This window comes from Salvelinus namaycush, unplaced genomic scaffold (genome assembly GCF_016432855.1).
Source record: "Salvelinus namaycush isolate Seneca unplaced genomic scaffold, SaNama_1.0 Scaffold671, whole genome shotgun sequence".
Taxonomy (NCBI): domain Eukaryota; kingdom Metazoa; phylum Chordata; class Actinopteri; order Salmoniformes; family Salmonidae; genus Salvelinus; species Salvelinus namaycush.
In genome coordinates, this window is record NW_024061388.1 from 106,180 (window position 1) to 131,412 (window position 25,233).

The 25,233-nt window shown below is 43.6% G+C and overlaps 2 protein-coding genes across 2 annotated transcripts; one reads left to right on the plus strand and one right to left on the minus strand.

Moving 5' to 3' along the window:
• The first annotated feature begins 181 nt into the window (after positions 1–181).
• Positions 182–12,732, plus strand: LOC120042402 (transport and Golgi organization protein 1 homolog). Its single transcript, XM_038987235.1, has 21 exons — positions 182–213; positions 304–437; positions 1,831–1,956; positions 2,085–2,106; positions 2,243–2,319; positions 2,425–2,502; positions 2,622–2,732; positions 3,188–3,259; positions 3,376–3,480; positions 3,598–3,714; positions 3,897–3,978; positions 5,051–5,103; positions 5,227–5,317; positions 5,395–5,533; positions 5,722–5,914; positions 6,103–6,170; positions 6,484–6,572; positions 9,935–10,009; positions 10,115–10,161; positions 11,186–11,534; positions 11,691–12,732. The coding sequence occupies exons 1-21, from the start codon at positions 195–197 to the stop codon at positions 11,948–11,950; spliced, it is 2,307 nt and encodes a 768-aa protein (XP_038843163.1). The 5' UTR covers positions 182–194; the 3' UTR covers positions 11,951–12,732.
• Positions 12,733–14,982: 2,250 nt separating this feature from the next.
• LOC120042397 (axin interactor, dorsalization-associated protein-like) lies at positions 14,983–24,981 on the minus strand. Its single transcript, XM_038987232.1, has 7 exons — positions 24,756–24,981; positions 17,466–17,529; positions 17,119–17,222; positions 15,978–16,100; positions 15,652–15,774; positions 15,379–15,496; positions 14,983–15,166 (listed from the first exon to the last, which is right to left on the minus strand). The coding sequence occupies exons 1-7, from the start codon at positions 24,979–24,981 to the stop codon at positions 15,070–15,072; spliced, it is 855 nt and encodes a 284-aa protein (XP_038843160.1). The 3' UTR covers positions 14,983–15,069.
• Between the last annotated feature and the right edge of the window lie 252 nt (positions 24,982–25,233).

Below are 25,233 nucleotides of genomic sequence, written 5' to 3' on the forward strand. Positions count from 1 at the left end.
TAAGCTGTATTTAAGAAATGCCCAAGAAGTACAACAAAGTAAATAGTAATCTGTTGACAGAACAAATACACTTCCTGACAATGCCAGTTAGATTGCAATGCATGAACATTTACTCACTGTTTGAACCTCTCTGAATGTTTCAAAAGATGGGGAATATGTCTGAAAATACCATGAACATGGGACTTAGCGTAGACATGGATCACCCTCCCTCAGGTACGTGTCCATTATACTTCCCTACTTTTGAAATTGTGGTGAGATGTAAACTGTATGCATTAACCTAATTTGCTTGTGCTGTATTTCCAGGATCTCTGGAGTCACCTCCTGTCACTGATTTCCATGAAGATGAGCAGAGTGGTTCATCATTCGTATCAGTGCTAATTTTATCTGGTCGTCTCGTCACCCTGTTTTATGAGTATCTTGGAATATATGGTGTTATGGTAAGTTACTTCATGTATTTCTCTCTTGTGAATATGCTTTCCTTCCTATTGTAATTGACTAATTGCCTGCATGTAGTGCTTAGGACTCAAGTATTCATACTTATTTTATTATTGCTGGGACAATGCATGTATTATTTTTATTTGGGGGGCGGCATTTGCCATGCTGACAGCGTTACCCAACCCTTCCCCTTTTTTCAACTGGTACTTGAGTACAGCACCGTTTCCGTTAAATGAAACGTTCCAGAACGTAAAAACGTACTGAATGCAGCCCAGGTTCAGTGATCCTTTCCCATTTTTTAGTTGACTTGTTCTAGTGAAGTGTAGACTGAAGTTAAGTGTCCACAGCCAGTGTTTTGCTTATTGAGTGGGATATAAATGATACCCCCGCTCGTTTTACCAGGCTTTGTGCGTTTTGCTTAGAAAGGAATCACGTTCAGAACTCTAAAAGGAGGCTAGTAGACATGTTGTTGGTTTACGCAAACGAGTTGCATTGCAAGTCACAAGCCAAACTAACTAGATAGCCAGCTCAACTGTCAAAGTAACGTACAGTAGCGATGGATTCGGAAGAAACAACCCTTTACCCACTTTGCCCCTGATGACAGAATCTGATCAACTGCCTGTCTTGTACTGTCTTGTACTTCGATATGTAAGTAGTTGGCTACAATGTAGCTAGCTGGCTAGTCAAGTCTTAGGCCGCCACATGGCTGGATAGCTAGGCTACATTGAAACTGAATCTTGTTGGCAACGTCATTTGCCTGTCCTCTTCCTCATTTAAAAAATGGCTCACTTTCCAGACTAGCAGTATCCGTTCTTCCTATATCTGGGTCTCAGATCGAGAGGTGCCTTCAAGTTGTTGAATTTTGCTTTGACAGCTTCCCCTTACATAACTATCACTTGAGATTACATTCCATAATCTTTTGCACTCTAAATCCACATAGGCCTAAGGCTTGTTAGTTAGATCCACTCTGTGGTGATTCATTTAGCCAATCCCTGAATTTCACTGAGCGACTGGGATGGAAGTTCTGTATTGTGCAAAGGTCACCATGGTTGGACAGTGGTAGGGCCCCAGTCCAATCCAATCCCCATTAAGTACATAAGGTCAAGGCAAATCCTCTCTATTGATTTTGATCAACAACTAGGTTATAGGCTACATCTATTTCTAAACCCACCTTGATTTGATCTGAAGATATGCCTCTGCATTGACTGAGAGGGTGCTCAGTGGGATAACCATTAGCCATGCTTGTAAACAGAACACTGGAATGCCTGATGGTTTAGTTCAATGTTTTTAACATCACTTATTTTCTTCTGTCATCTCAGCCCAGCTATTACCCAACTTATTTGCTAAGCCTGACATGGTGCTGTAGTAACACTGATTGGACCTGTCTCTCCCCAGTTGGTCACCAGCCTGCCAGAGCACTGGAAGCCAGGTCCAGACTTCTACGGCGTGTCCTGTGAACCCGTGCTGGTCACTGCAGGTGCCGGGGTCATCGGCTTCCTCTTCTGGAGGAGCATTCTATCTGTAAGTCGTTGTTGCACAGTTACTGCTTTCATAATTTCATTATCTGATTGCTTTATGTTATTCTATGATGTATTGTATGCTACCGTTGAGGAGGCTGTTTGCTGCCACTTTTCTTTTCCTTCTCACAGGTCAAAAGCAAGTCATATCTAAGTAAGTTCTTCTCTCTGGCTATTTAGGGTGCATAGTGAATCCTCATTCATATTGCTTACAGGCTGGTGTTCTTGTCATGTGTAAACCATGTCTGATTTCATACTCTTGTCATGGTTTTTATTCGCTACTGAAAAAGAGATGGTGGACAGGATGAAAAAGCTTGAACAAGAGAAGAAGGAGATACTCCAAAAGGTCGCTGAACTGCAGCAACAGGTAAGTTGCAGAGACTTTTCACTGACTAAGATCCAGACTTTTGAGTTCAATGTGAATTAAGGTACATAATGTTTTGACAGTATATTTCTACTGGGTTCCCCTCAGGGCGAAGAACTTAAAGAAAAGCAAAAGCTGTCTGAAAAATCTGCCACTTTATCTCTGGAAAAGATCCAGGAATTGGAGGTGAGTCTCTAAGAAATATTATCTTGATCACATGTCATTGTCATTATTAGATCTTTTATTATTTTTTTCTTCTCCATAGTGTTTAAATTGACTACGCATTTTCTTTTTCTGTCCAATAGAATATTGTGCAAGAGATGGAGAGACAAAATGAGCGCCTGGACGAGGAAAATAACTTACACGCCATATCCTTTGACAAAGAGCGGGCCAATACTGCGAAACATGAAGATATGGTGAGTAGTATTGAGCGATTTAGCTGTAATTAAAATGTTTCAGAACAACCAATTCTCTGACGTCGGTTCAATTATTTGAATTCCATTAAGTTAGTTTATTATGTGAGCTCAATGTGCCGTTTCTCTAGAGAGAAATCAAATCAAGCACATACTTCGGGACGTTGTAGTTTTCAACAGGAGAATAAATATTCCACATAGTTTAGTGCAGAAAATGTGGTAATTGACTAAAATGACCACAATCCATTGCACCTACAGCTGCATGGACTTGTGCGGGCAGACAGAGAGAAAGGGACAGCCTGCAAATGAGAGAGAGACACCCTAGAGAGCAGTTGCTTTCGTGATGTAGACAGCATAGGCAGCTACTATTAGCCAGCTACTATCCTAAATAGGATGGCTCGTTGATGAGGACAGAGAAAGATGGTTGTCATTATGCTTATCATTATCTTTGCCCATAGATGTCCGAAATGGACAAAACCATTGAGAAGTTGAAGCGCAGCAAGAAGAAGACCCAGGATGCACTGTCGAAGGTATAGGTCATATAAGTGAACAGGCCCAATGAAAATATGTCAAATATATTAACATTGCAACAATCAAATGTAAAGTGTTTATTTCCTTTTCATTATCCTTATCATTGAATCTGTAGTCTACCATTCTGATGGATGAAGCCAAGCTCCGCGAAGATGCCCGGATTGTCCAGGTCCAGGTTCTGGAGAAGGATATTGCCACCCTGAAGGAGGAGAACCTCTCGGTGAGTACCAATATGGAACAACGATTCACACTTTAAGCCTCATGACATTGTGTAGGACTCATTGGCCATGCAGGGCCTGCATTGCACCGTCCTGATGACCTAATTTCCTTGTTACAGCTGCACCATGCTGCCAAGTTGTGGGAGGAGAAGCACAGGGAGACAAGCGAGCAGATCAAAGTCTACCAGAAGTCCCAGAAAGACCTGGAGGATTCCCTCCTTCAGAAGGACCACAATGTTGAGTTTTTTTTACACGTTACGATATTGTTACACACATCAATTCCTGTTCACACCTTCTCAAATGCACCCTGATGACAAAGAAACATGTCACCTGTATTATGTTCCAAAAAAATACTTCTTGACTGATTCCAGGGGAAAAGTGTAATGTATCAATTGGTGGTTCTCAACCTCTCTGGCAGGTTCTATCTGACCTGCTAGGAGACCTGGAGGCCTGCGATGACCTGAAAGGTGGAGTTGTTGCTAACGGGGTAGCCTCTAACGGTAAGTCACCTGACACGGTGTCCTAATCAGAGGAGGCTGGTGGGAGGAGCTATAGGAGGACGGGCTCCTTGTAATGGCTGGAATGGAACCAAATACATGTAAACAGTGTGCTTGACGCCGTTCCATTTATGCCTTTATAGTGAGCCAGTCCTTCTATAGCTCCTCCCACCAGCCTTCTCTGATTAGGATACTGTCATGTGATTTGGTCTTATGTAGCAAAATTTGAAATTGTGTTTTTTTACATTGGATTAAAGTAGAGACTCGGAGCATCAAAATGGTATATCATACACTACAGTTGAGGAACAATGGGAAAGTAATTCTGCTTTGAAAGTTGATAAACTTGTAACCCATACTGGAGAGCTCTTCTTTGTCTATACCCATTCAGCATTGTTCACACATATTGTTAGCTAGCTAACAATATGCTTTATTTTGCAATGAGAAAACGACTTTCTGACAAAATTAGAAACTTATATCTGAAAATGGTTTCCCTTAGTTTGATGATGTATTCAGGAGACAGGTGTTTTATACAACAGCCTTCTATGTGTTCTATTTTCGACTGCCTCTGCATATTTGCAATCAAACCACAGAATTTTCTCCATCTCCTTAGCTATCATACTCTGCTTCCACCAGACAGTCCACTGATTTCAAAACTTGGGTCTCCTAAAAGTGGAGAGCATCTTTCAAAAAAGCTGCGTTAGAAAGGGTTACTTACACATACTGAGAAGCTCATGTTATAGACAGAAGCGTGCTACATGGCAGACCAATCCGAACTCGTTTCATGGCGCGTCCAGCTCATCCATTATCTCAGCCAATCATGGCTAGAGGGAAGGTTCCTTCCTTTTTCCGTGGCTAAACTAACTCTGCTCATAGTTTACCATTTTTATTCGTATTTACGGATGGCATACAAGTTTGTTATTAAGGCACATGGAAGTTCACGTACCAGAAGGCATTTTGCCCCCAAAAATGCATTTTGATAGTTATACATTCAAATGCCTCTCCTGTGAAGTATTGACGCGCGACATACGCCTACTTTCCTGAAACGTGTCACTGTGTTTACAATTATTTGTTTCAGACAAGCAGACCATCATCCAAAACCGCCATAAGCAAATGATGGATGTCTCTCGGGTAAGACTGAGTTCTTTCTTGAACGGACCCAGATTTCTGTGTACCTGAAGGCAGGTAAAACTTGTGCTCAGAACCAAGAAGTGTGTCAACTCTTCCACTAACTGTTGGAAGAACTTTCCACAGGTCCAGACCACTCTGTCTGTTGTGGAGGAAGAGCGCGATCGCTTCATGACCAAGCTGCTGAACGAAGAGAAGTCCAGGAAAGAGCTGGAAGGTATGTCCCAGCAACTAGAATTTGATATGCATCACTGCCTTTTCTCTCTCAACACTATCAACTTGTTTACACCACAGAGCAATTTCAGAAGCTGGAGCATGACATCTTGTTGGTGAAAAGTGACAAGAACCACCTGGAGAACCAGTACAAGACCCTGCAGCAGAAGAATGACATCATGACAGAGATGTACCAGCAGAAGGAGAATGCTTTGCAGCAGTAAGTGGAATCAGAAGCAGTGCAGTTCATGTGTTAATACCATAGTAGGGTTTGTTCTCCATGGTTCCACAGCATGTAAAAAAAAAAAAACATTTTTCCTTGTCTTTTACTGTATTCTTTTACTGTGAGGTTTGAGGTTTTCAAATGGTCTTTAAATAGTTTGATTTAATTTGTGTGTCGCCTTACAGGAAGCTGACCAAGGAGGAGTTTGAGCGCCCCAACAAGGAAGACCGGCTGACGGAGATGGATGGCAAGGCCCTAGAGGAGGAGGTCAAGGTGTGTAGGCAGCGCGTTAAGGAGATCCAGGACGAGCTGAAATGGACCGAGAAGTTCTACAAAGCTCAGATCATTGAGCAGGAGCAGAAATCTCACGAGAACTGGGTTTGTACAATACAACTTTATTAGTCCATTTGTTAAAGAAACAACAAATGTCTCATTTCTCAACCCCCATCGATGGCACATACATTAGGATCAGGATTTTTTTTTTTAAGTCTTCTGTTTGGCCAGTCATTTGTAAGGTGAGTTTAGTCCAAAACAGGAGATTTTAAATGTCTCTTCTTTCTCTCTAGGTGATTGCACGCGCCGCAGAGCAAGCTCTGTTCGACGAGAAGAAGGAAACAACTAACATTCGTAACTTGTGAGTGCAACACTAATACAACAGACTCAATTGGGCTATACCAAAGCAGGGCTCGCCTATTTCTCACTCAAAATGGAGACAGGCAGATCCTTTCATTTGGTTTATTTTTGGTCAATCTCACATTTACTTTTTGAATTAGTCATAATAGTAAAGTAAAAAGAGGCACATTGTGAACCAAAGGTTGCACTGCCAAGTCGAAGGGCCACAAATGCAAGTGTTTTGGTCACAGTTTTGCAATGCAGTAAGCTGTATTAGTCTAGATTTGGAGGTACAGTATTGAGAATCTAAATGCCTGTTCTCTTTTTCACCCTAGACTGACTGACATGTCCAGCAAGCTGAAGGAGCTCTGTAGGCCTCTGTTCAAGCCCACCCCTGGGATGGCTCCCATGCCTCTCCGACGAGGTAAGAACCAATCCTCAGTTCACGTTATTTAGTACTGGCACGTCTGGGGTGCATTCAGTAAGGCAAAATCGTCAGAACATAACTTGCAGGTAGAAATGAAATGAATAGGGCTGATATGACTCTATTCTTGAGGACAGAGAATCATATTTCTATCTGAACGTTCTGTAACGTTCCTGACCATTTCTATTGTCTTGTCGGTTGGATATCATCTGTGACTGCGTTTCAAATTAGATCTTGGACTTTTTGACTGTCTGATACCTCATCTGCTGTTTGACGTCCACCCTCTGAAATGCATGTTTTCCTGGGGTTTTGATTTGAATTCCTTGTAGCTGGTCCAATGTGGAGAGACTGAGAGTGGTATTTGGCTGAGTGTTTTGTTGTTAAATGGTTTTGCTAAACAGGTGATTCGTACAGGCCCTGTAAGAAGTTCACGGGTGCCCCCCCCTCCCCCTGTGGGGCGAAGGAACAAGCCCTACCGTGAGTCTCCTGAACCCACGCCCCGGACAGCCTTGGCCCTGATTGGCCGAGCAGTACCATCCCTCAGCCAATCAACCACCCCCCCCTTGTTCACCCTTGTATGCCCTGACTCCCCGCTTCTTTTTCACCTTTCCTTTTTCCCTGTCTTTACCTCCGCTGTGGTGTTCCAATAATTTCCCTTATTTTTCTTCCTACTGCTCTCATCCTGCTCCTAGTTGGTACCCATTTGACCTTTTCCTCTTCCTCATGTTTGTCTTCTAATTACGTCCTCTCTGATTTTCGAAGACATTCTTTCCTGTCTCTTTCACTGCCATCTTTTCTCCCTCTACTGCCATACCCATCTTTCTCACCTGTGTTTGCGTGTCCAGACGATCCAGAATGTTCCCATGCCTTCGTTTGCTTTCACAATTTGGAATAACCGCTCTTGCATCCCTCTTGCTCTTTCAGTACTATGGTGGTGTTTTTGTTGTGTTCAGCTGTTGTGAGATCATATGTGTGTGGCAACTCGTTAGGTTACTAAAGCTTCAGCCTTTGCTTTCCCTTGTGGGATTACTGCATTCCATACATTTGTATATATATATATATTTAAAATATACACTACCGTTCAAAAGTTTGGGGTCACTTAGAAATGTCCTTTATTTTTCAAATTGATCAGAAATACAGTGTATACATTAATGTTGTAAATTACTATTGTAGCTGGAAACGGCTTTTATTTTTTTAATGGAATATCTACATGGGCGTACAGAGGCCCATTATCACCAACCATCACTCCTGTGTTCCAATGGCACGTTGTTAGCTAATCCAAGTTTATCATTTTAAAAGGCTAATTGATCTTTAGAAAACCCTTTTGCAAGTATGTTAGCACAGCTGAAAACTGTCCTGATTTAAAGAAGCAATAAAATTGGCCTCCTTTTAGACTAGTTGAGTATATGGAGTATCAGCATTTGTGGGTTCGATTACAGGCTCAAAATGGCCAGAAACAAAGCACTTTCTTCTGAATCTCGTCAGTCTATTCTTGTTCTGAGAAATGAAGGCTATTCCTTGTGAGAAATTGCCAAGACACTGAATATCTCGCACAACGCTGTGTACTACTCTCTTCACAAAACAGCGCAAACTGGCTCTAACCAGAATAGAAAGAGGAGTGGGAGGCCCCGGTTCACAACTGAGCAAGAGGACAAGTACATTAGTGTCTAGTTTGAGAAACAGATGCCTCACACGTTGAGGAACTGGCAACTTCATTAAATAGTACCCGCAAAACACCAGTCTCAACGTCAACAGTGAAGAGGCGACTCCGGGATGCTGGCCTTTCAGAAGGAAAGTCTTTGTTTCTGGCCATTTTGAGCCTGTAATCGAACCACGCAGCCGTTATACTGCTCAGAAAGGAGACGCGTTCTGTCTCCTAGAGATGAACGTAATCCTAACCGACTTGCCAAAACTATAGTTTGTAAACAAGAAATTTGTGGAGTGGTTGAAAAACTATTTTTAATGACTCCAACCTAACTGTATGTAAACTTCCGACTTCAACTGTATATACACATACACACAGTACCAGTCAGAAGTTTGGACACACCTACTCATTCTAGGGTTTTTCTTTATTTTTACTATTTTCTACATTGTAGAATCATAGTGAAGACATCAAAACTATGAAACAACACATATTGAATCATGTAATAACCAAAAGTGTTAAACAAATCAAAATATATTTGAGATTCTTTAAAGTAGCCTCCCTTTGACTTGATGACAGCTTTGCACACTCTTGGCATTCTCTCAACCAGCTTCACCTGAAATGCTTTTCCAACAGTCTTGAAGGAGTTCCCACATGCTGTGCTCTTGTTTGCTGCTTTTCCTACACTCTGGGGTCCAACTCATCCCAAACCATCTCAATTGGGTTGAGGTCGGGTGATTATGGAGGCCAGGCCATCTGATGCAGCACTCATCACTCTCCTTGGTCAAATAACCCTCACACAGCCTGGATGTGTGTTGGGTCATTGTCCTGTTGAAAAACAAATGATAGTCCCACTAAGCGCAAACCAGATGGGATGGCGTATCACTGCAGAATTTTAGTAGTGGTTTCTTCGCAGCAATTCAACCATGAAGGCCTGATTCACGTGGTCTCCTCTGAACAGTTGATGTTGAGATGTGTCTGTTACTTGAACTCTGAAGCATTTATTTGGGCTGGTAACTCTAATGAACTTATCCTCTGCAGCAGAGGTAACTCTTGGTCTTTCCTGTGGCGTTTCTCATGAGAGCCAGTTTTATCATAGAGCTTGATGGTTTTTGCGACTGCACTTAAAGAAACTTTAAAAGTTCTTGAAATTTTCCAGATTGACTGATCTTCATGTCTTAAAGTAATGGACTGTCGTTTCTTTTTGCTTCTTTGAGCTGTTCTTGCCATAATATGGACTTAGCCCTATTTGGTAAAAGACCATCTTCTTTATACCACCCCTACCTTGTCACAACACAACTGATTGGCTCAAACGCATTAAGAAGCAAAGAAATTCCACAAATTTAACTTTTAACAAGGCACACCTGTTAATTGAAATGCATTCCAGGTGACTACCTCATGAAGCTGGTTGGGAGAATGCCAAAAGTGTGCAAAGCTGTCATCAAGGCAAAGGGTGGCTTCTTTGAAGAATCTCAAATATTCTGATACTGGTACTTCTAGTTCTGGAAGAATAATATCCTACCATGACATGACCAAACATTTTCCTCGGACTGCAAATAGACCAGACTTTGCTATAAATAGATGGTAGCATGAACCAGTAACGTGGTCTAGAGTCAGGTGCCTAATGACAACCAGGAGAGCCAAGGTTAGCATTCTAGAAGATTTGAGAATATTGCAGTGTTTTACGTTGATGTATCACCGTGTATTTATTGTCCAACAGGACCACGACCTCACTCTGACCCTCACGGCCGCCGTTACTCTCCGTACCACAAACACCCAGTGGCTGCTAGACCTGGTAGGGATTGTATTTTTTGTCAATGAGGTTTGATGTGGTATTATTCCCTAATCGAGCCCTTATCCTATATCTCCTCTAATCATTCTTCCCTTTGTTCCTCCACAGACACCATGGCCCCACGTACATCCTCACCAAGCAATCTGGGCAGCTCGGTAAGTTTCAGTCAATTTGAGACAATGTGCATCTCTCCCCCCTGTTCCTCCATCATGTGGGTGTGTTTGCACTAAACAGACCGCTCCACTAGAGTCACAGGCTGAGGCCCAGGCCTCCACAGAGAACCCAGAGGCAGTGAGTATTATGTTCGAGGCAGCGGTGGCAGGGATGCGGATGTGTGTGTGAGCATGCTTACCCCAGCCGTGGATCAGTGGCTGGAGTGGCAGTCAGCTGGGTAGTGGCGTCACATGGTTGTCAGACTTAACATTGCTGACTGGATTCTGACATGCGTGGTTGCTTGTTTTAAGGCGCTTACTAACGGCTGCGGTAAACTGAACATTTCTGCCTACCGTGTGTAGATGCCAGCGGTCCCGGTTGTTGTCAGCTCGGCGGTTGTGATTAAAACATAGTTTGGTTGGTTGGTTGGCGAGAAGAACTCTGCTCATTGGTCAACCATGCATATTTTGAAGCCTTGAGCGTAGAGCCAGCGCCGCCGCTCACTGGAGTGAGTACCACGAATGGCGCCACTTGCGAAACTGCTTGCGTTTTGCCGCCCTACTCCCATTGAAGTCTGAAGACCTTTGCCGCTTCCCGTGGCCCGTCTGTAAGCTCCTTTTATATTTTCCCTATATTACAACACCCTCCCTCTGACCCCCATTGAATGAATTGGTGACACTGTTCCACAAAGCCATAACTTCAGCACAACTACATGATGGATATCTCAAATGTGTTGTCATTTAAAGCTGTGTGTGTTTGAGGTTAATGCTTTGTGGAAACGGTCCTGATTCTGAATCAGTGTGTGGAACTTGGTCGTGTGATTCTTGTGGGACTGTGTAACTTGACTTATTATTGTGGGATATTGTTGTCTTTCTCACCAGTGCATAATTGTTTGTTTTGTTCTAACCTAACCAAACTGTTTGAATCAGATGAAAGGGTCTCTCATTGTTGGTGCCAGCAGCAGGGCTACAAGCACAATGGACCTATTGCTATTCTTTGTTTTAATATTTTTTTGTGTTCCTCCAGAACTCTCGACCTCAGGGTCCTGGCTCCCTGCTAGTCTCTCCCATCAGCTCCCCCCTCGACTCAAGCCTCAGACCAGTCATCAGCCATCCCTCCGGACACTGCCACCGTCCCCTTCCCGGACCACACCACATCCCTCCTCCCCCATCCTTCATGCCTCCCGTGTACCGACCAGACAACGGACACTCAGGCATGATGCCTCCTGGACCCCCACCGCCTAACGGACACCCGCCTGGTCCAATGATACCACCCGGACATCGGCCTCCACCTCCTGGTGCTTACGGTCCCTCTTCCCCACACAACCGGTACCTTCCTCCACCTCCTCACTATGGACCGGTGCCTCCTCCATTCGGTAGGTGGTGAATTCTGGCCGCCAACTTTTATCTCAAGTTGAGTCTTTGCTATTAGTATTTCAGTTGTGGTTAGCAATGCTATTGTTATGTTGGTACTACAGTGTTATATTTGTATGTTCATTTTTCCTTCTACCTTCCTATGGCCCGACCCATAGGACCCCCACATACCTACGTGCACTATGGACCACTTGATCACTCCATCCCACTCCGACACCTGCCCCCTGGGGTGGCCCCATTCCCTCTTCATGTCGGCCCCAAAGACTTCCCTGTGCAGCCACAGGTCCCACATGGCCATGACTCTTCAGTGGGCCCCCAGCCCGACGCTGGCCCCCAGGGCCAGGGGCAAGACTACAGCTCCCAGCAGGCAACAGCTGCCCCCCATGACTCAGTCAGCTCTGCCATGGCAGAGCCTTAGACACCTGCCAACCGTTAACGACCTGGCTACATTTAATCAACCACGATTCATCTCTTTATTTTTTCCTTTTTGTTTTTAATATGCTGAAAATAAATATCATATGATATACTTGCAAACAACAGAAGTATCTAAAAAGTTAGTGTTCCTATTAAAGCATCAGAAAATCAATGTCTTATGTTTCGTGTCTGAAATGTAATAACGACTTGAAGAGGAGTAGAACTGAGGCTTGTTACTCTGCAAGTCCTATTGTGCAATAACATTTCTATTGTATGACTGAGGATTTTAAGTTTTTGAAAGGGTATTATGTTGATTTTGTATTCATTTCACAATGTTATCATGGTTTCCTGTGGAAATTATTGAAAATAAATGGACCCCAAGCTTTTGGGTTGCTTGATCGATCATTTCAGAAGTACCATATTATCTTAACTCTTCCCCAAACTCTCTTCAGAATGAACTGAAAAGGAAAGTTGTGTAAGTTGAAAGTCAAAGATGTATTTGCTGTTCTTAGGATATTTTATTAATAAAACTGGTAAAAGGTACTGCAGTTGTCTATTGTTCATATGAAGCATATGACAACTTTTGTGATCCATTTTAGTTTGAAAGGAAATGTCTGACAGTGCATTTTGTTTTGTATGGGTAGTTGTATTACATGTGAAAAGCCAGTAATCACCCACTAACTGAACACCTGTCATATGACCTTCACATTTGTTTCTTTTTTTGTTCTTATGTTACATCAGGGATGCATCACATTTATCTATTTATTTTCAATAAAAAGAAAATAACAACAAAAAATTGCACGTGACTAAAGACTATTTGCATTAAATGTATATCATTGCATGCTTTGGTTAGAAATGTTTTACTCTCTGTAGGTCCCAGAACGTTTCTTTGTACCCACCGACAATATTTAGCGCTACCAAAACACTTGAGTGATTATTGGCATATCTGTAATGTTATGATGTACACTGTTATCGAGGCTGTCAAATGACTGTGTAGTGGGGCTCTGCTCTGCCTGTCACCAACATACTGTACACTGAAAGTGGTGCTGAGTGAATGACACAGGGAAAAGTAAGGGCATACAAGGGATTGATGAGTCTTATGCTATAGTCCAGGATTTCCCAAACTCAGTCCTTTTGCCCTAGCACTACAGTTGATTCTATTAATCAACTCATCAAGTTTAGATTATTTGAATCAGCTGTGTTGTGCGAGGGCAAAAACCAAAATGTGCACCAGGAGGGGGGGGGGTCACGACCGAGTTTGCGAAACCCTGCTCTAGTCTACAGTAACAGTGCAGGTAGAATGAACAGGGTTTGTCATCACGTTTTTCACATTGTTCCAGGTCTGAATTGACATTGTACATTTCTACAGTATGTGACGCCATAAATGGAGTTACTGAAGGTTAATCATGATGACTAAGTGGATTTTCTGTCGACACCCAACACTTGAATTTGCTCTCTTTGTACATGCTAACAATAACTGCTACAGTAATACCCATCTGTTTATTCCTGATTTAAGTGGGTAATTCTGGTAATTACTATGGGCACTCCTGCAAAGCCTTCACTAGTCTTACGCGGCAGTGGCTATGTTAGTGAGAATCAAATATGTGATTCATTATGACTAACTGATCTACGAATAATGAGTCGTTGTATATCAGTCAGCAGTCACCTGCAATGTCAAACAAGCCCAGTGAAAATTTGACATGTTAGGTTTCGCTCCTTTATTAAGTGTAAAGAAGGAAGGACCACTATTCAAACAGCATTTTGTTTATTAAAAATGAAAGCAGTGTAAATTGTCAGTCCAATGATAAATGTTCATTTTTTCACAACCTGTTACCAAAAGCACAACACTGTATTGACAATCGTCAACCCTGTCGTGCAGCACACACAATAATATGCACTGATTAGTGTCTCTTAATGCCGTGTTCAAAACAACTGGGAACTCAGAAATCTCCGACTTCGGTGTGTTCAAGACAACCGGGAACTCTGAAAAAAACAAGCTCTGACTGGGAGAAATCTTTTAAGTCATCCAACTCGGAATTCCAAGTCGGGAACTCTGGCACCTTTCTAGAGCTCTGACATTCCAACCCGATGATCACTGACGTCATGATTTGACCAAATTTTTTTCAGAGTTCCCAGTTGTCTTGAAAGCACCATAAGTGTATTCAGTTAGTGCCATTACAAAAAAAAATATTAATAAAATGGAGACAATGTTTTAATAGTGGTTAGCCATTGTGGCCTTGATGGGAACAGCATTCAAAACAAAGGTAAAAGTCAACTTCAGTTACATGCAGCATCCTTTTCAACTCCCTTTATAACAGGATGACATCATAGCATCTCAGAATCCTTTCTGAATGCTAAAAAAATGCATCCTTCCTCCCATCCTTGAAGTAATCACACATATAATGTGATAGATTAAAGCAAATATCCCAATATATTAATTTTACCTATTAAATAACGCCAGATCAGTGATAAGGATGTAAGTAAATGAACAGGGCAGTTATATATTTTCACTGTGGCAGTGTCAGCACCAGGATATGACATCATCAATAGACCGCTTGAGCACCTATGACCATGTTGATCCTCTTTCATCCCCAAAGGGAAAGGCAGAGGAAGACTAAAGACGAGGCTGGTTGTTTGACATACAGTACCAATTGCTAACTCAACTCTTCTTTTCCATTGAGCGTCATGCAGAGAGGAGAAAAAAAGTGATCGCTAATTGGCACCAGAGGGATCAAATACTGCATTTTGTAGCTTTTAGTTTATGGTTTAGGCAGCTTGTTGGCCATTAGCCAAATGATCTTTTCTCAACAAGTTCAAATCACGTGAATGCATCCAACTGGTATTTACGACTTCACAACTGGTAAATTCCCACCTCCCACTTGGTTACGAAGCAGCATTATACAGTAGTGTGTTGTCACCGCTGTAGTTAATATATGTCATCCAGGGCCGTCCTATCACAGAGTTGAGGTTGTGGCATTTGGGCTTGCTGGGTTTAGTATTGTTGATGTGAGTGGAGGCGGATAGGGAGGCGGTACACCAAACTTTGCTGGATGTCTGATGACTACAGTGGAATTCTGTGGCGCTTCTGCTTTCTTGATGTGCTCTACTCTGTGACCTCGGTTATTAATCTTTGTGCAACGTCTGGTGGAGGTGGAGATAGAGTGGCTTCTTGGTCAGGAGCTGGAGCGTCTTCCTCTTGAAGTCAGTAGGCTTCTTGTACCTGACATCCGATAGCATAAATAAGTGATTAATTCAAACGGTATATTCAAACGGCAGACTGAACCAGAACACCCCCCCCACCCCCCAAAAATAGCTAAAATCTGAGATTCTCAAAATAAATAGTTATCAAATTTAATTTATTTTCATCTTAAAATAAAATAGTGAGTACATTTAAAGAAAGTTAATCTGGAAAACACAAAATGTGTCACTCACAACTCGATCACAATGGGACCAGGTTTGATCTCATCCATTTCCATGAAGGCAAAACATTTTGTGCTGGTAAACCCCTTCTTGGGTTTATAGTGCTTGAACTCAAAGAAAATAGCTGCCCCCGGAACATGAACACAATTCAGGATTAACGATTGTCTGCCCAATCCCTCTGCAAGGATTTGAACATAAACTGACACTGTATTAGCTTAATATTACATGATACCGGCTAAATAGAGGCCCCACTACTAATTCAGTAGAAATAGAACGTTTGACTACCTTTTGGTAGTCTCTCGATATGTCTCTGGATCTCAATGTCTACGCTGAAGTGAATGTATGTGTCCTCCTTTCGGGTTGCCACAGGTGTGTCTTGCACTGGGTTCAAATCAATGCCACTCAAATCTGTTGGGAAAGAAAACGTTCAGATTCACTTGGGCTGTTCTGCAGGAATAAATTATATTTATAAAAATGTACTGTCAAGTGTCAACTCAACAGAGATAATTATTTTAACATTTTTCTAGACACTGTTTCAGACCTTACCATTTCAGATGTGAATGTAAGCAACTCATCTCAGCAATGTAAACAATGTAGCCTACATTTAGTACCTTTCACACTAACTGTCATGTAGGGATCAATGCATTGCCCAGCATCTTTCAGCCCAATCTTGTCAATCTTTATTGTGAGCAGCGACATCCTGGGCTCTGAGGGTAACCGTGGCAACAATGTACCTGTTGGAGACATGAAAGCTGTAACTTTCTAAAGATACAATAATTGCAGAAAACATTCCCACGTTCCCAGAACTAATGCAGCTGAAATCAAGATAATGGTACCGTCCCAAATGGAACCCTACTCCCTATATTATTATACCTTGATTTCAACAAGGAACACAGACTGAGACCAAGGTCTCTTTTACAGCTGGGCCCTGCGTATACATGTTTACACATACAGTTTATGTACAATGATTAAGAAACTACACAAAACAAAAAAATACAGCAGCAGATTGTTACATTTAAACATAGGTTATTCCCCTAACAGCACAAGAACTTGCATTACCCGAAGCAGTTACAAGCAAAACAAAAATAAAAATACATGTTTAAAATGGGCAAGGGGGACAAGTTCACTACTATAGTGCACTACTTTTGACCAGGGCCCATATTGCACTGCATAGGGAATCGGGTGTCATTTGGGACGTAACCAGTGTCTATACTTACAGATCCTTGTTCAAGTCATTACTGTCAGCAGTATTTTACTTATATAATAATAGGCAGCAGAAGAAGTTGTAGACTGACTAACAGATAAGGCTAAGATGACATACACGTTTTGGTGAATGCTTATAAAAAAAATACATTGTAAAGTAGATTCAACAACTAAAGCTATCTAGTAGTAGTAGGATAGGGTTTTTGATAATAACAAACTGTCCATTAGTAGGCAATCATATTCATGCTACGACAAAACTATAAAAAGACAGACCCATTCAAACCCATGCCAGCCCCTTACTTCTCAACCAAACCATACCTTGCAAAACTGTGAATGGAGCAGGCAGTGAGGACAGAGTGACGAAGCCATGCAGAGAGACAGGGAACAGAGGAGACAGCAATCACAAAGGCACTCAAAACAGGGCCACAAAGCCAAAAAAATAACCATGGCAAAATTACACAGTCAGATTCAGAATAAAGACCAATGATTATGAATGCTCTATATACACCATAGATTACAAATAAAACACAGTATTTGTTGAGTTCTTACCTGGTACTCTGTTGGGAAAGGACTCTGGGGAGCCTGCTCCTGTAGCAGCATCCTCCTCTTCTTCCACCTCCAAGTTCTCCTCCTCCCCTGGGGCAAGGATTCTCCTGAATGTAAGATTTCATTCATTAGATTACTTGTTGAATATTTACAGGCTCAGCATGATGTTAGGAGATTAGGTCATTCAGATGGGGAAGCCATTGTTGAATTTTTAGTAATACCGTTTGCTTTACTCCATAATTTGCTCTGATTTGTTCTGATTATTGTGTACTTAAACAAAAAACTCTGTATTTACATTGGGTACGACAATAAGTGGCCTGCATTGTGATGGTTCATCGATCTTCATTTACCTCAAGGGCACTGGCTGCACATCAAAAGCAAAATCTCTGTTATACGTCAAAATACTGTTGATAACTGTTGAGAGAAAAGCACAATTAACACATTACATTGCCAAAACATTCAACTAATGATGAATAAAGCATTCAGATGTTGACGATATCATATTCTTCCTAGTATACATACTGATTTCCAGTTTCTTCAGATCTTCCAACTTGAACTCCTCCTGAGATTGTGTGCACTAAAGGATCAAAAGAAGATGGAAAATATTGAAATGTTCAAGAATTTGCTGAAGACATGAATAGATTTGAGCCAATTGTCACAGCCTTGGAACATCTGACAACTCTGACAAAATCTTCCTGTGATTCACTGACACGGTTGTGTTACAGAGTTAAATGCATATCATAGAAGGTTAAGAATTAGAAATCATAAAAAAACAGAATGAGTGTAACATCATACGTTAGTCATAACACAGACACTGGATTTTCATCAATATGATAATTGGCTGGCGAGCCGGAACATGTTCACATACACACTTAATTAGATGAATACTCAAGACAAAGGAGATGAATGTGGACTACAGGAAAAGGAGGACCGAACACACCCCCATTCTCATCGACGGGGCTGTAGTGGTGCAGGTTGAGAGCTTCAAGCTCCTTGGTGTCCACATCACCAACAAACTAACATGGTCCAAGCACACCAAGATAGTCGCGAAGAGGGCACGACAAAACCTACCCCCCCTCAGGAGACTGAAAAGATTTGGCATGGGTCCTCAGATCCTGAAAAGTTTTGACAGCTGCACCATCGAGAGCATCCTGACTGGTTGCATCACTGCCTTGTAAGGCAACAGCTCGTCCTCAGACCGCAAGGCACTCCAGAGGGTAGTGCATAAGTTGCCACAAAGTTGCGTAAGTCCAAGCTTCCCTCCAGATGAAAGCTGCTTGTTCAACAGGCTGACGGGTGGGTCATTCTGGGGTACCTTTCTCTTCTTTCTTATAGAGCCGTCCAGACGTACAAACTTGAAAGCCTCCTCCCCAGAGACCAACCAGACAGACACAGAGAGGGAGATATTTACAGACACAGAGGAAGAGCGAGAGAGAGCTAGGGAGAAAAAAAAGTTGAGAGATGTCCATATACAATATTATAAATGTGTGTGTTATGTGTATGTTACCTGAGTGGGATGTGCAGAAGGGCATGAGACGAAGGAATGTGGAGTATTGGGGAAAGTAGTGGAATGTGTTAATTGTGCGGGTGCCCATGGAGCTGGGGATCAGAATTGTCCCATGCAGGAGAGGTAGGTTGAGGTTTCCAGGGTAGTGCAGATGTTGTCATATGTTGAGGCAGTGAAGAAAGGAGAGGAAGATGGGTTAAGGGGAGGAGTGGTGAAAGTAGTAGAGACATACCAGTACAGAGGGATAGGCCAAAAAGTGATATAAGTTTCAGTAAGATTGGATTTTTAGCATTTATAGCAATAGTTATCAATTGTACTACAGGGATGGATCAGGAGTCCAGTTCCTTGTGGTCTTGTGAAAGCCAGTCTCACGGGGTGTCTCTAATGAAACAACAGACATTGCTACTGGTAAATAAGAGCATCCCATGTATAGATGAAAACAATAAATCGGGCATTAACACACACTACATGGCCAAAGGTATGTGGACACCTGCTGGTCAAACATCTCATCAAAATCATGGGCATTAATAAGGAGTTGTACCCCCCTTTGCTGACATAACAGCCTCCATTTTTCTGGGAAGGCTTTCCACTTGATGTTGAAACATTGCTGCGGGGACTTGCTTCCATTCAGCCACAAGAGCATTCGTGAGGTCGGGCACTGATGTTGGGCAATTAGGCCTGGCTGGCAGTCGGCGGTCCAATTCATCCCGATGGGGTTGAGGTCAGGGCTCTGTGCTAGCCAGTCAAGTTCGTCCACATCGATCTCAACAAACCATTTCTGTATGGACTTTGTGCACAGGGGCATTGACATGCTGAAACAGGAAAGAGCCTTCCCCCAAAACTGTTGCCACAAAGTTGCAAGCACAGAATCGTCTAGAACGTCATTGTATGCTGTAAGGCTAAGATCTCTTCACTGGAACTAAGGGGCCTACCCCAAACCATAAAAACAGCCCCAGACCATTATTCCGCCTCCACTTTACAGTTGACACTATGCATTCGGGCAGGTAGTGTTCTCCTGGCATTCGCCAAACCCAGATTCGTTCGTCGGACTGCTAAATGGTTAAAGCGTGATTCATCACTCCCGAGAATGCGTTTCCACTGCTCCAGAGTTCAATGACAGCGAGCTTTACACTACTCCAGCCGACGCTTGGAACCGCGCTCGGGGATCTTAGGCTTGTGTGTGGCTGCTCAGCCATGGAAACCCATTTCATGAAGCTTCCGACGAACAGTTCTTGTGCTGTTTGGAACTCGGTAGTGAGGGTTGCAACTGAGGATGCTTTCTACGAGCTATGCGCTTCAGCACTCGGCAGTTGTCTGGGAGCTTGTGGGCTACCACTTCGCAGCTGAGCCGTTGTTGCTCCAATATGTTTCCACTTCACAATAACAGCACTTACAGTTGGCAGCTCTAGCAGGGCAGAAACTTGACAAACTGACTTGTTGGAAAGGTGGCATCCTATGGTGGTGCCACGTTGAAAGTCACTGAGCTCTTCAGTAAGGCCATTCTACTGCCAATGGTTGTCTATGGAGATTGCATGGCTGTGTACTCGATTTTATACACTTGTCATCAACAGGTGTGGCTGAAATAGCCGAATCTACTAATTTGAAGGGGTGTCAACATACTTTTGTGTATATATAGTGTATGTAGTACTTGTCAGTAAACAGCAGCTTGAACTAGCTAACTAGCTGGTTTAGCTTACTCAAGGGTTCACATATTCTTCTACACACTCCATTTTATAAATGACCTTTAAATAAAGGAGGCGCCAGGGGAAGGTTTGGCTTCTTGATTCGTTTTCTGTTGATTGATTCATCGTCATCTGAAGACTCATTTTCGCCCTGTTCTTCTCCAGGCGCCCTCAGTTCTGACTCCAGATCATCCATGACTCACAGTTCTTCATATTTAAGTAATATTTGCATTCAGTTTGGGGGTCAACACATGTTCCAAGGTCAAATAAATGCCTCCAATGCAATACACTGTATATGAAATACATATTGGTTTATAGGGAGAAAACTATTCTAGGTGCCAAAGTAAAAGTGGTGTTGGGATTACTCACTAGGGTCTGTAGAATCTATATATGGTGTTATTTTATGGGGGACTGAGGTCTATGGCAACACTTTCTACTCCACCCAGTCCATAGCCCCCAGTACAATACACTATAGAGTACCACAATATGAGTCATACCCATAAAATAAATTGTTCCAATCGTTTTTCCCTTACTGGATTATAGAAACACTTAAAATAAGGTCTGTGTTTCGTGTAAGCTTACTTTTGAGTGACGTTTTGCTAACCGTGTAAATCTCTCTAGGTCCAGGACAAGCTGACTTATCAATATATTCGCTTGTATTTACCCCTAAAAATTAAATGCTAATTAGCTGCTAATGTGGCTATCATAAAGACCTAAAAATGCCATGAATGATCTGGATGAGACTGCCGAATCGAGACAAAGGAAAGAATCTCTTGATTAACTATATCTAATGTTAGCAAAATGTAGTAATGAATACATTTCTTTAAATTGACAATTCTGTGAACTGTTTTGTGCAAGTTTTAAATTGACACAATATACCTGTTTGCAAAGGTCAGCTAGAGATGACGTGCAGGAGCTTGCAGGGATTTGTAGTCTTGCGTGTCTACTTTGATGCTAATTAGCATTTTCGAATCTGAGAGTAAATAGACCCGAATATATTTTTGAAAGTCACCTTGTCCAAGAGTGATTTAAATGGTTATCAAAACGTCATGCCAGGGTAAGCCTATACAAAACACAGCCCTTAAGTGTTTCTAAAATTCCTTAAGGGGAAAAATAAATGGTGGAAAAACGATTAGAACCATTTCCTTGTTCGGGTATTATGACACCGCCACTTTGGGGCTCTATAGCTGGGATAGGCAACTCTGTTCCTGGAGCGCAGCAGGTACTACAGGATTTTGTTCCAACTAGGCACCTGACCAACTGAGCTAATTGATCAGTTCAGTGATTGCCTAAATTCGACACACCCGCTGTTCCAGGTTGGTAAATCAAAAACATGAAGGGTCTGCGGCACTCCAGGCCCATGGTTGCCTAGCCCTGCACTATAGGCCTATAAATTACATATTGGCTTAAATAGAAACAACTATTATGGATGCTGAAATAAAGTGGGGTTGGGATTACTCACTAGGGTCTTCATTTTAATTTGACTTTATAACAAGAGGGCTTTGTGTTCGAGCCTATTTAAGAAATAAGAGGTAGGCCTACCTGTTTCACAAGCAATTATAGGCTATACTATCCATAGATCTAACCTATATAATAATGATTTAACAACAATATACTGGAATAAAATATAATAAATTAGGGAAGGGAGTTTGTTGCAGAGATCTGGTGTTGGTGGAAGAACTGGTAAAGGGTGGACCTAGTGCTAAAGTAGGAGTTGACTGTACTGATAGTGACACTGTTGTCTGGGGTGATAAGCGTTAACTGTGGAGTTGACCGTACTGATAAATGCATAGATAAGAATAATTTGACACAACAGATGGTAAATTAAAATAAGGCTCTTGAACCACCAAATCTGAAGCATAAATTGTATGGGGGTGGCATGGATGTTGTGAACGATCAGAAAGTTACGACTCAAATGTCGTGTGTGGGGGGGGGGGGGGGGGGGCAAAAATGCATTTTGGGATTGTCATCATATTTCAATGGCAATACATTCCATTATGCAGCATAATGAAAAATGTGATTTCCAATTTTGTGAGGAAGTTGACAAAACCTTGCAATGGCCAATTGGAAAACCAATTGTCACTAAACATAGTGTCAAAAATCTTAGGAATATGTGGGACAAGAATGGAGGTTTTGTTAATCCGCCTCAGCCTCAGTTTAGCCTCAGTTTTGTTAATCAGATTGAGGAATAGGTTGAGTTGACCAATCCGTTGGGCCGTCACCCATATGTAATGAAATAGGAGATGAGGATGACAGCACAAATTTAAGTCGGTGCAACAGTCAGACTAAACTAACTGATACAAAAACACCAAACACAGAGGGGGGAGGAGAAATGCAGTGAAAGGTAAATATGGTGAAGAATGTGTCACACAGCACAAGAAACCCCAAACACTTTTGTTTTTGTAAATCACCAAACTGTAAACAATCACTGATTGTATTGGCATATCTCCAGATAGTCAAAAGGATGTTGAATCTGCTACTTTTCTATGCAACTCAATCATGTTGAGTTCAAGTACAGCCATTGTAAAATGGATTTAGTTTTAAAGGGGACTGTGACACAGCTATACAATCTATTGCTAGTGACAACAAAGTGAAATTCAACAAAATGGTAAAACAGAGAATGTAAATGAGGCTCAGGCACAAAATCTTTGGTAGGCTCAGTGCCTCACTTCCCTAGAATAATGTTGGTAATGTAACGATGCGTAGAGTGATGGGTGTGGAGTCAGGTGCAGAGAGCAGAGGATTCGGAAAAAAACACTTTATTCCTTACAATAACCGTGCACAAAGAGGGTGACGCCGAACACAGGCGTAAAACACTCCAAAATAATGTACTACACAGGCACATACGCTGTACAGCGGACAATCCAAAAAACAGAAACACTCCTATACCAAATACAGCAAAACAATCCCGCACGAACACAGGCGGGCTAACTGAACTTAAATAACCCCAAACAAGGAACAGGTGAAACCAATTAGACCCAACAAAACAAAAAGGGATCGGTAGCAGCTAGTAGACCGGCGACGACGACCGCCGAGCGCCACCCGAAACGGGAAGAGGAGCCACCTTCGGTGATATTCGTGACAGTACCCCCCCCCCCCCCCCCCGCCGACACCGGCCTCGGGGACGACCCGGAGGGCGAGGCGCTGGGCGATCCGAATGGAGGCGATGGAATTCCCTCAGCATAGATGGATCCAATATGTCCCCCACCGGGACCCAGCACCTCTCCTCCGGCCCGTACCCCTCCCAGTCCCACGAGGTACTGCAGGCCCCTCACCCGGCATCTTGAGTCCAGAATGGCCCCGTATCGTGTACGCCGGGGACCCTCGATGTCCAGAGAGGGGCGGAGGGACCTCCGGAACCTCACCGTCCTGCAGGGGACCAGCTACCACCGGCCTGAGGAGAGACACATGAAACGAGGGGTTAATACGATAATACGAAGGAAGTAGTAATCGATAACACACCTCGTTTATCCTCCTCAGGACTTTGAATGGCCCCAACACACTGCGGACCCAGCTTCCGGCAGGGCAGGCGGAGGGGGCAGGTTTCGGGTCGAGGAGCCAGACCCTGTCCCCCGGTGCGAACACGGGGGCCTCACTGCGGTGACGGTACAGCGCTCCTCTTCTGCCGTCCACATCGCCTGTCTTAGTGATTCCTGGACGGCCCTCCAGGTCTCCTTAGAGCGCTGCACCCACTCCTCCACCCTGGAAGCCTCGGTCTAGCTCTGATGCCACGGTGCCAGGACCGGCTGGTAGCCCAACACGCACTGAAACGGTGACATGTTGGTGGAGGAGTGGCGGAGTGAAGTTCTGGGCCATTTCAGCCCAGGGGACGTAATCTCGCCCCACTCCCCTGGCCGGTCCTGGCAAAACGACCGCAGAAACCTACCCACCTCCTGGTTCACTCTCTCCACCTGCCCATTACTCTCCGGGGTGATACCCTGAGGTCAGGCTGACCGATGACCCCCAGACGTTCCATAAACGCCTTCCACACTCGGGATGTGAACTGGGGACCCCGATCAGAAACGATGTCCTCGGGCACCCCGTAGTGCCGGAAGACGTGGGTGCTCAGAGCTTCCGCAGTCGGTAGGGCCGTAGGGAGACCGGGCAACGGGATAAGATGGCAGGACTTAGAGAACCGATCCACAACGACCAGGATCGCCGTGTTTCCCTGAGACGGGGGAAGATCAGTGAGGAAATCCAACGATAGATGAGACCACGGCCGTTGTGGAACGGGGAGGGGTAGTAACTTCCCTCTAGGCAAGTGCCTAGGAGCCTTGCTCTGGGCGCACACCGAACAGGAGGAAACATAGACTCGCACGTCCTTAACTAAGGTGGGCCACCAGTACTTCCCCCTAAGACCCCGCACTGTCCTCAAAATCCCCGGGTGGCCCGACGAGGGTAGACTATGAGCCCACCGAATCAATTGATCACGGACAGCAAGCGGCACATACCTACGACCCTCCGGGCACTGTGGAGGCGCAGTTCCCCCCTTAGTGCCCGCTCGTTGTCCGCGTCCACCACCCATACTACTGGTGCCACCAGCCTAGCAGCCGGAATGATGGGAATAGGATTGATGGTCCGATCCTCAGTGCCGTAGAGACGGGACAGCGCGTCAGCCTTAGTGTTAAGGGAACCTGGTCTATACGAGATCGTGAATCTGAATCTGGTGAAAAACATGGCCCACCTTGCCTGACGAGGATTCAGTCTCCTAGCTGCTCGGATATACTCCAGGTTACGGTGGTCAGTCCAGATGAGGAAAGGGTGCTTAGCCCCCTCGAGCCAGTGTCTCCACACCTTCAGGGCTTTAACCACAGCCAACAGCTCCCTGTCCCCCACATCATAGTTTTGCTCCGGCGGCCCGAGCTTCTTCGAGAAAAAAAGCACAGGGGCGGAGCTTCGGTGGCTTACCCGAGCGCTGTGAGAGCACGG

Bases quoted from the DNA above. Each gene is read 5' to 3' on its own strand.
- LOC120042402 (XM_038987235.1), top strand. The intron at 6,171-6,483 runs GTGAGTGCAACA...TTTTCACCCTAG, and splicing joins ACAACTAACATTCGTAACTT to ACTGACTGACATGTCCAGCA. The intron at 6,573-9,934 runs GTAAGAACCAAT...ATTGTCCAACAG, and splicing joins TCCCATGCCTCTCCGACGAG to GACCACGACCTCACTCTGAC.
- LOC120042397 (XM_038987232.1), bottom strand. From the start codon at position 24,981: ATGTTTTTCACCAGATTCAGATTCACGATCTCGTATAGACCAGGTTCC. The intron at 17,530-24,755 runs GTATGTGCCGCT...TTCTCTCAACAG, and splicing joins CAGTGCCCGGAGGGTCGTAG to TTATCAACAGTATTTTGACG. The intron at 15,167-15,378 runs GTGAGTGACACA...ATCGGATGTCAG, and splicing joins GGTCCCATTGTGATCGAGTT to GTACAAGAAGCCTACTGACT.